This window comes from Ovis canadensis, chromosome 22 (assembly GCF_042477335.2).
Source record: "Ovis canadensis isolate MfBH-ARS-UI-01 breed Bighorn chromosome 22, ARS-UI_OviCan_v2, whole genome shotgun sequence".
In the NCBI taxonomy this organism is placed as follows: domain Eukaryota; kingdom Metazoa; phylum Chordata; class Mammalia; order Artiodactyla; family Bovidae; genus Ovis; species Ovis canadensis.
Window position 1 is genome coordinate 29326703 of NC_091266.1, and position 11199 is coordinate 29337901.

Consider the following 11199-nt stretch of genomic DNA (forward strand, 5'->3'; position numbering starts at 1 on the left):
TCCATCTCATCAGAACTGATTCAAATGAATTCTTTTTAACGGCTGAGTAATACTCCATTGTGTATATGTACCACAGCTTTCTTATCCATTCATCTGCTGATGGACATCTAGGTTGTTTCCATGTCCTGGCTATTATAAACAGTGCTGCGATGAACATTGGGGTACATGTGTCTCTTTCAATTCTGGTTTCCTCGGTGTGTATGCCCAGAAGTGGGATTGCTGGGTCATAAGGTAGTTCTATTTGCAATTTTTTAAGGAATCTCCACACTGTTCTCCATAGTGGCTGTACTAGTTTGCATTCCCACCAACAGTGTAGGAGGGTTCCCTTTTCTCCACACCCTCTCCAGCATTTATTGCTTGCAGATTTTTGGATCGCAGCCATTCTGACTGGTGTGAAGTGGTACCTCATTGTGGTTTTGATTTGCATTTCTCTAATAATGAGTGATGTTGAGCATCTTTTCATGTGTTTGTTAGCCATCCGTATGTCTTCTTTGGAGAAATGTCTATTTAGTTCTTTGGCCCATTTTTTGATTGGGTCGTTTATTTTTCTGGAGTTGAGCTGCAGAAGTTGCTTGTATATTTTTGAGATTAGTTGTTTGTCAGTTGCTTCATTTGCTATTATTTTCTCCCATTCAGAAGGCTGTCTTTTCACCTTGCTTATATTTTCCTTTGTTGTGCAGAAGCTTTTAATTTTAATTAGATCCCATTTGTTTATTGTTGCTTTTATTTCCAGCATTCTGGGAGGTGGATCATAGAGGATCCTGCTGTGATTTATGTCTGAGAGTGTTTTGCCTATGTTCTCCTCTAGGAGTTTTATAGTTTCTGATCTTACATTTAGATCTTTAATCCATTTTGAGTTTATTTTTGTGTGCGGTGTTAGGAAGTGATCTAGTTTCATTCTTTTACAAGTGGTTGACCAGTTTTCCCAGCACCACTTGTTAAAGAGATTGTCTTTACTCCATTGTATATTCTTGCCTCCTTTGTCAAAGATAAGGTGTCCATATGTGTGTGGATTTATCTCTGGGCTTTCTATTTTGTTCCATTGATCTATATGTCTGTCTTTGTGCCAGTACCATACTGTCTTGATGACTGTGGCTTTGTAGTAGAGCCTGAAGTCAGGCAAGTTGATTCCTCCAGTTCCATTCTTCTTTCTCAAGATTGCTTTGGCTATTCGAGGTTTTTTGTATTTCCATACAAATCTTGAAATTATTTGTTCTAGTTCTGTGAAAAATGTGGCTGGTAGCTTGATAGGGATTGCATTGAATTTGTAAATTGCTTTGGGTAGTATACTCATTTTCACTATATTGATTCTTCCAATCCATGAACATGGTATATTTCTCCATCTATTAGTGTCCTCTTTGATTTCTTTCATCAGTGTTTTATAGTTTTCTATATATAGGTCTTTAGTTTCTTTAGGTAGATATATTCCTAAGTATTTTATTCTTTTCGTTGCAATGGTGAATGGAATTGTTTCCTTAATTTCTTTTTCTACTTTCTCATTATTCGTGTATAGGAATGCAAGGGATTTCTGTGTGTTGATTTTATATCCTGCAACTTTACTATATTCATTGATGAGCTCTAGTAATTTTCTGGTGGAGTCTTTAGGGTTTTCCATGTAGAGGATCATGTCATCTGCAAACAGTGAGAGTTTTACTTCTTCTTTTCCAATTTGGATTCCTTTTATTTCTTTTTCTGCTCTGATTGCTGTGGCCAAAACTTCCAGAACTATGTTGAATAGTAGCGGTGAAAGTGGACACCCTTGTCTTGTTCCTGACTTTAGGGGAAATGCTTTCAATTTTTCACCATTGAGGATAATGTTTGCTGTGGGTTTGTCATAGATAGCTTTTATTATGTTGAGATATGTTCCTTCTATTCCTGCTTTCTGGAGAGTTTTTATCATAAATGGATGTTGAATTTTGTCAAAGGCCTTCTCTGCATCTATTGAGATAATCATATGGTTTTTATTTTTCAATTTGTTAATGTGGTGAATTACATTGATTGATTTGCGGATATTGAAGAATCCTTGCATCCCTGGGATAAAGCCCACTTGGTCATGGTGTATGATCTTTTTAATGTGTTGTTGGATTCTGATTGCTAGAATTTTGTTGAGGATTTTTGCATCTATGTTCATCAGAGATATTGGCCTGTAGTTTTCTTTTTTTGTGACATCTTTGTCAGGTTTTGGTATTAGGGTGATGGTGGCCTCATAGAATGAGTTTGGAAGTTTACCTTCCTCTGCAATTTTCTGGAAGAGTTTGAGTAGGATAGGTGTTAGCTCTTCTCGAAATTTTTGGTAGAATTCAGCTGTGAAGCCATCTGGACCTGGGCTTTTGTTTGCTGGAAGATTTCTGATTACAGTATCAATTTCCGTGCTTGTGATGGGTCTGTTAAGATTTTCGATTTCTTCCTGGTTCAGTTTTGGAAAATTGTACTTTTCTAAGAATTTGTCCATTTCTTCCACGTTGTCCATTTTATTGGCATACAACTGCTGATAGTAGTCTCTTATGATCCTTTGTATTTCTGTGTTGTCTGTTGTGATCTCTCCATTTTCATTTCTAATTTTATTGATTTGATTTTTCTCTCTTTGCTTCTTGATGAGTCTGGCTAATGGTTTGTCAATTTTATTTATCCTTTCAAAGAACCAGCTTTTGGCTTTGTTGATTTTTGCTATGGTCTCTTTTGTTTCTTTTGCATTTATTTCTGCCCTAATTTTTACGATTTCTTTCCTTCTACTCACTCTGGGGTTCTCCAACTCTTCCTTTTCTAGTTGCTTTAGTTGTAGAGTTAGGTTATTTATTTGACTTTTTTCTTGTTTCTTGAGGTATGCCTGTATTGCTATGAACTTTCCTCTTAGCACTGCTTTTATAGTGTCCCACAGGTTTTGGGTTGTTGTGTTTTCATTTTCATTCGTTTCTATGCATATTTTGATTTCTTTTTTGATTTCTTCTGTGATTTGTTGGTTATTCAGAAGTGTGTTGTTCAACCTCCATATGTTGGAATTTTTAATAGTTTTTCTCCTGTAATTGAGATCTAATCTTAATGCATTATGGTCAGAAAAGATGCTTGGAATGATTTCGATTTTTTTGAATTTATCAAGTTTAGATTTATGGCCCAGGATGTGATCTATCCTGGAGAAGGTTCCATGAGCACTTGAAAAAAAGGTGAAATTCGTTGTTTTGGGGTGAAATGTCCTATAGATATCAATTAGGTCTAACTGATCTAATGTATCATTTAAAGTTTGCGTTTCTTTGTTAATTTTCTGTTTAGTTGATCTGTCCATAGGTGTGAGTGGGGTATTAAAGTCTCCCACTATTATTGTGTTATTGTTGATTTCCCCTTTCATACTTGTTAGCATTTGTCTTACATATTGTGGTGCTCCTATATTGGGTGCATATATATTTATAATTGTTATATCTTCTTCTTGGATTGTTCCTTTGATCATTATGTAGTGGCCTTCTTTGTCTCTTTTCACAGCCTTTGTTTTAAAGTCTATTTTATCGGATATGAGTATTGCCACTCCTGCTTTCTTTTGGTCTCTATTTGCGTGGTATATCTTTTTCCAGCCCTTCACTTTCAGTCTGTATGTGTCCCTTGTTTTGAGGTGGGTCTCTTGTAAGCAGCATATAGAGGGGTCTTGTTTTTGTATCCATTCGGCCAGTCTTTGTCTTTTGGTTGGGGCGTTCAACCCATTTACGTTTAAGGTAATTATTGATAAGTATGATCCCGTTGCCATTTACTTTATTGTTTTGGGTTCGGGTTTATACACCCTTTTCATGTTTCCTGTCTAGAGGATATCCTTTAGAATTTGTTGAAGAGCTGGTTTGGTGGTGCTGAATTCTCTCAGCTTTTGCTTGTCTGTAAAGCTTTTGATTTCTCCTTCGTATTTGAATGAGATCCTTGCTGGGTACAGTAATCTGGGCTGTAGGTTATTGTCTTTCATCACTTTAAGTATGTCTTGCCATTCCCTCCTGGCCTGAAGAGTTTCTATTGACAGATCAGCTGTTATCCTTATGGGAATCCCCTTGTGTGTTATTTGTTGTTTTTCCCTTGCTGCTTTTAATATTTGTTCTTTGTGTTTGATCTTTGTTAATTTGATTAATATGTGTCTTGGGGTGTTCCGCCTTGGGTTTATCCTATTTGGGACTCTCTGTGTTTCTTGGACTTGGGTGATTATTTCCTTCCCCATTTTAGGGAAGTTTTCAACTATTATCTCCTCAAGGATTTTCTCATGATCTTTCTTTCTGTCTTCTTCTTCTGGGACTCCTATAATTCGAATGTTGGAGCGTTTCATATTGTCCTGGAGGTCTCTGAGATTGTCCTCGTTTCTTTTAATTCGTTTTTCTTGTTTCCTCTCTGATTCATTTATTTCTACCATTCTATCTTCTATTTCACTAATCCTATCTTCTGCCTCCGTTATTCTACTATTTGTTGCCTCCAGAGTGTTTCTGATCTCATTTATTGTGTTATTCATTATATTTTGACTCTTTTTTATTTCTTCTAGGTCCTTGTTAAACCTTTCTTGCATCTTCTCAATCCTTGTCTCTAGGCTATTTATCTGTGTTTCCATTTTGATTTCAAGATTTTGGATCATTTTCACTATCAATATTCGGAATTCCTTCTCCGGTAGATTCCCTACTTCTTCCTCTTTTGTTTGATTTGGTGGGCAACTCTCCTGTTCCTTTGCCTGCTGAGTATTCCTCTGTCTCTTCATCTTGGTTATATTGCTGCGTTTGGGGTGGCCTTTTTGTATTCTGATAATTTGTGGAGTTCTCTTTATTATGGAGCTTCCTCACTTTGGGTGGGGTTCTATCAGTGGCTTGTCAAGGTTTCCTGGTTAGGGAGGCTTGTGTTGGAGTTTTGGTGGGTGGAGCTGGGTTTCTTCTCTCTGGAGTGCAGTGGAGTGACCCGTAATGGGTTATGAGACATCAAAGGTTTTGGGATAATTTTGAGCTGCCTGTATATTGAGGCTCAGGGGAGTGTTCCTGTGTTGCTGGAGAATTTGAGTGGTATGTCTTGTTTTGGAACTTGTTGGCCCTTGGGTGGAGCTTGGTTTCAGTGTAGGTATGAAGGCTTTTGATGAGCTCCTATTGCTTAATGTTCCCTGAATTCAAGAGTTCTCTAATGTTTTCAGGCTTTGGGTTTAAGCTTCCTGCTTCTGGTTTTCAGTTTTATTTTCACAGTAGCCTCTAGACTTCTCCATCTATACAGCACCGATGATAAAACATCTAGGTTAAAGATGAAAAGTTTCTCCACCTTGAGGGACACTCAGAGAGGTTCACTGAGTTACAAGGAGAAGAGAAGATGGAGGGGGTAGTTAGAGGTAACTGGAATGAGATGTGGTGAGATCAAGAGAGGAGAGAGCAAGCTAGCCAGTAGTCACTTCCTTATGTGCGCTCTATAGTCTGGACCGCTCAGAGGTATTTACAGAGTTATACAGGGAAGAGGAGAGGGAGGAAGTAGACAGAGGTGACCAGGAGGATAAGAGAGAGGAATGAGTAGGAGAGAGACAAATCCTGCCAGTAACCAGTTCCTTAGGTGCTCTCTACCGTCTGGAACACACAGAGATTCACAGAGTTGGATAGAGAAGAGATGGGGGAGAAAAGAGACAGAGGCCACCTGGTGGAGAAAAAGGAGAGGCCAGAGGAGGAGAGAGTGGACAAGCCAGTAATCTCGCTCTCAGGTAAACTTGGGTAGTGAAGTTTGGGTTTTTAAATGTACAAAATTGACAACAAAGATTAAAAATCTGTTTTTGAAGACAATGGTCTGCTTTTCTGGTTGCCTGATGTCCTCTGCCAGCCTACAGAAGTTGTTTTGTGGAGTTTGCTCGGGGTTGAAATGTTCTTTTGAGGAATTAGTGAGGGAGAACGTGATCTTCCCGTCCTATTCCTCCGCCATCTTTCCCTCCTCCTAGATCTATTTCAACTCTGATGGGACACCACTGAAAGGCTTGACACAGAGGAGTGAAATAATCTGGTTTGGGTTTTCAAAAGATCATTGAGGCAGGGAGAAAACACTAAAGCTAGGGAGACGGCAAGCACAGAACTCAGGTAAGAGTCTATGATGGTAATCCAGGTAAGAAATAAAGGTAGCTCATATTAGGGTGACACCAATGAGAAAAAGAGAAAAGTGGGTGATTTATAGCTTTCACATAAGTAGCACATGACACACAGTAGAACTGAAAAATATTTAAAGCCAGTAAGCATGATGTCTATGTAATGAAAATATTACAGATGATGATTTTCAGGATGATGAAAATTACGATTTTAAATGTCTTCACATCAGAGTTTACTAGTTGCTACAAAGTCTAAAGTTTTACACTGTAGCTTCACTTTTTATGATTTGTATAGTACTGAAAGTAACATATACAGGATCACTGAAACACTCTATGTGCCAAAGTATAGAATAAAATAACAATAAACTTACATGTAATATTCCTGCAATCTTAGAGGTATAACCCCGTGGTCTCTCTTTATCTTTAAACCTAAAAGCAACAGCATTCAAGTCCTAAAATGAAAAGTTAATCCAATTAGACATAAATTACCTGTTATTTAAAAATACTTTTTTCCTTGGCGGTGGGGGTTGGTTTGCCTCCCATTTTCCTCCATATATAACTATCACACTTTGTGAAAAAATGGCTATGCTTGATTTAGAAGTGTACAGAACACGATTGAAAATAACAAGTACAGGACATGATTCTATCGGCTAAATTGTTGAAACTATTAGTCAAAGAATTAGGAAAACTGTGAAGGAACCCTGTGAGATTCATCAGTTGCACAGATGATGATTTTACTGACCCTCTCAGAGAACTGTAGCCTGATGAGAAGTTACTGTCCTAAGTTTCACAAACAGAGATTATACCTTTAAACAAAATACATTTCAGTCTTGAATAGATCTTAAAGTAGATGTTAAAAAAAAATACTCTTAAAAGAAGCTTTTAAAAATTTAAAAGACAAATACCTTTTGTTTTATGCAAAAAAAGAAAGAAAGAAAAGGACAGGCTTTTCCCTACGTACAACAATAAAGTCACTTTTAAGAACACAATAATATATATAACAATTCACTGTTCCTTTGAGAGTTCAATACAAATTTTAGATACAGCTTCAGACAGGAGACTGGAATAAACACTGATACATAAAAGCTCAAGAAACTCCTGGCTTTCTTTTCAGAGACAGAAATGCAATCTATTTGTTTCTTTCCTTTTCCTCCTAAAAAGAGGCTACTTGATGCCTTAACCCTTAATTGTATGTCAGGTAACCAATCAGACTAGTTAAGACTAGGCCTTAACTAAAGCTACTATGCATTTCAAAAGTTTAGAGTTTAAATTAGGAACAATAAAAACTTTAAAAATTTCACTGGGCCTTACATTTAAATTAACTCACATATACTTGTTTCTTGAAAACTTTCCATAAGAAAAATTTTGGCAAAACAAAAGTACCTTGCACTCTTGGAAAACCCATTCTTGAGGTCCTTCTGCTCGTAACTTCTGAATGTATTGAAACATGTGCAGAATTATATCTTCAACATGTACTGGAAAAAAAGTGTACACTTAAAAACCACTCAGTCTTCAAATCCTTCAAAGCAAGGAGCTTACTCCTAAGGTAAGTCAGGTAAGTAGAAGATGATCCCCCTTAGAAATGGACTTCTCACCTCCCTGTGACTAGGTTTAGGGTCCCACATACATGGCCTTCCAAGATCTGGGATTTGTGACAGAAGGGGCAATAAACGAGTAACTAAAAAGCCAAGTACACATTTCACAAGTGCAATATAATGATCAGTTGTTAAGGAGGGAAAATCAGCCATGAAATGGAGGCCAAGTTACAACAGATAAAACGGTATGAATTGAAGTCTTTATAGCTTTACAACAAAAAAACAGATCCAGAGCATAAATAAGTTAATAACAGTTAATCATAAAAAAATCAATTTTCATTCAAAAATAGCCAATACTTACATAATCCTTCCTCAGTCAAGTCCACATTAATGATAAAAAACATAAAACCTCGGGCTCCTTCCTTTTGCCCACCAACAAGAGTATTTACCCAGCCTGTAACATTCAAAGGAAATTAACATGAATGCTTGTGTCTTCTTTTAAGACTAGGAATTTTTTTCTAAAAATTAATTCTATACATTCCCAAGAGACTAGAAGGGCATTCTGCAGAAAAGACTGGGCAAAAATCAGTTCAGAAAAGCAATTTCAGGCACTGCAAAAGATTCAAGGAATTTTGGGGGTTGGGAGTTTTTCTTGGGACTCCTCAAATCATTTCCCAAATCAAGAGTAGACTACTGTGCTTAAGTGCTATATACAGAGTCTGAGTGGAAAGGAACCTTGGAAATCTACTGACTGATCCTAGTATTAATACACCCTTTGATGGATTTGATGGATAAGAGTAGATAAATGTTTCAGCTCATTTCATAGAGATGGTAAACAATATACAATATGAGATTTACTTTTTTTAACCTCTATCTTATTTAAAACATGGGCCACAATATCTTTCAAAATATTTAAACTTCACTGCTCAGTACCAAAAAGGTAAAACAAATTATGAAAAAAGACAAAAACAAAAACCCCAAAGAAAAAAACAAAAGCATATTAACAACCATCACCTCACTCTCCCATAAACTCTAAATAGTCTCATCTGAAAATATCCCTTCACAGGGAAATATTTAGGAGAAATGAGAGCCAGAGTAAAAAAAAAAAAAAGATGGAGATGGGGTACTACCCTCATAAGCTGGGACCCAAGAGACTTACCCTTTGATTTAAGTTCTGATAACAGACTTCCAGGACCTTCATGCCCAATGAGATGACCAAGATAATGACCGGGATTTGATTTGTAGTATTTCTGAAGGTCAGGTATGGGAAATGTCACATAAAGATTCCTAATATCCTTAATGGGTACTATTTTGTAAAGTTGCTGGGGGAAAAAAACAAACCACAAAAGATTAGCTATGTATAAATCCTACCGAAAAAAAAAAAAAAATTTACAAACTATGAAGAATACTGATTTAAAAAAAAAACAACCACCCTGATTTTCACAGAGGAATCCCAAATTGAGGAGAGAATCAATTGCCAGAGAAAATCATACTGACCAAACAGAAATAAATGACCTGGGCTCTTTCTTAGTGGGATTTCATTACAGTTGGTATGCGGTCCATGTTTGGTCCCCTGGACCGTGTGGCTCAATACTTTTGGATGCTTGCCTTCTGGCACTGCTTAACAGCTTCTACAGTCTGCCAAGGTTATAGCTACCAAAACTACTTTTAGCATGAAAAGATCAAACGTATTGTTACCTTTTTGGTGATACATGTCCCTAGTATATGTGAAACTGATTTCGTTTGACTACCCAGACAAATATTAAAAACCATATAAATAATGAAACCTCTAAAATATTCTGTGTACTCTTTGGCAAACTAGATATACATTATGTCCATAAATTTAAAACAGAAAAAAAAAATACTAGCAATACATGCACTTACTTTAAGATGTTCTTCTTGGAAAGGATGTTCAGGAAATTCTGGCAATGGGACATTTTTGTTCTCTACTTCAGAAAATAACTTTACCACCAGATTAGTCAAGTCATCTAAAGATTCTACAAGAAAACAGACAACAGAAACTGATCATAACACCTAGTGGGTAGTATTTAGAACCTTAGGATTATATATGTACCTATATAAAATCACTATGTTGTATACCTTAAATGTATACAATGTTATATTTTAATTATATCTCAATAATGCTGGTGGGGAGGACCTTAGGATCTCCTGAAAAATCTCAGGATTACTACAAGGAAAGCCTAGGAATTCTTGAAAAACGCCATCTGATAAGTTGAAGCATTTAGTTAAACCCTACCAGAGCCTGTATAACTTCTGTAGCTATGCAATATTGATAATGATTAAACCTCACAAATGTCTGCCTCTTTATAGTTTAAAAAACTAGTTTACAAATATTATCTTGAAATAATTTAAAAATAAACATTAGAAACAATAACAGAATGATTAGTGGCATTTGGAAACTATTTTATCTACAATTTCCAACAGAAACATACTAAACCACAGGCTGATACTCAATAACATTAACTTTTTAACAGTCTAAAACCTATTATTAAAAGTCAAATGTTAGCATCTGTAAGTTACTGATTTTGTGGGAGAAGAGTATAAAATGGTGAGAAGAATCCTGGGTCAGAGGATCAGAGGACTTTGATTCTAAGCCAATTCTAACACCAACAAATTATGTCAAAAGAGCATTTGGACAAACTGGTTAAGCACTTCAGGTTCTATGAAACATGAAAGCTGGGGAGGGTGATCACAAGTCTCTTCCAAGGTCTAACATTATATGATTCTGTATCACATTCTGTCAAACTCAAGCAAAGATTTGTAATTGTTGGTAAGATTATATAGCCATGTGTGTGAAATTCTTCTATGCTATCATCTATCTATATTTTTTATACAGAACAGTATTTGCAAAGTTTATAAAGTTACATAGATGAAATGTTCACTGCAGTATCGTTTTTATAAAAACAATAAAAACTGCAAGTGACTGAAGCATCTATCAATGTGTACATGTTACAAGACACCTCTACATTGGAATTTTAGGTAGTCATCAATGAGAAGGAGATCTGTATGGGCTAACATGAAAATATCTCAAATTTCTGTTAAGTGAAAACTACAGATTTCAGTGTCATGTAGTATAATCTCATTTAATTTTTTAACAGCTATATATCAATCTAAATCTATTAATGAAATTCTACTTTTGGAATTATAACAAAAAATGATTTAAGGTAACTATCTTTGAAGAGGGCACAGTGCTCATAAGGTGGGAATAGGAAGAAGAATTGATTTCCATTTTTATATATTTCTGTGTGGGACAAATTTTTTTGTATGCATATGTATTACTATTATTCTAAAAAAGTGGAAAAGGTTATCTTTTTATAAACAAGATAACCACTCACCTTGATTCTGTCTCCTCAAAAACAGGTTATTTATAAATGGTATAAACATTCATCACTTATTACTGTCAGAAAGCATTTGAATCAAATAAGAAATTTCCCTTGATATTCTATGACCCATTTTGAACTTCTCCATGAACTCTGTAATAAACACTTAATCACTATTTGACAACTGTCTAGATACATAGTGTGAAGCTCTCTTTTAGGTCTATGAATGTGGGTCTATGAATATGTGCACTTTATTTATAAAACATATGCA

General features: G+C 35.9%; 1 protein-coding gene across 2 annotated transcripts in view; it reads right to left on the reverse strand.

Annotated features, from left to right (window-relative positions):
* The window catches only part of IDE (insulin degrading enzyme), a 104529-nt gene that overhangs the window by 34232 nt on the left and 59098 nt on the right, over positions 1-11199 (reverse strand). For both annotated transcript variants that reach the window (XM_069567578.1, XM_069567577.1), the window contains exons 6-10: positions 9472-9584; positions 8747-8909; positions 7949-8041; positions 7436-7527; positions 6424-6504 (exon numbers count right to left, since the gene is read on the reverse strand). In XM_069567578.1, the coding sequence (XP_069423679.1) occupies positions 6424-6504; positions 7436-7527; positions 7949-8041; positions 8747-8909; positions 9472-9584 (542 nt within the window). The remainder of the gene's footprint in view (positions 1-6423; positions 6505-7435; positions 7528-7948; positions 8042-8746; positions 8910-9471; positions 9585-11199) is intronic.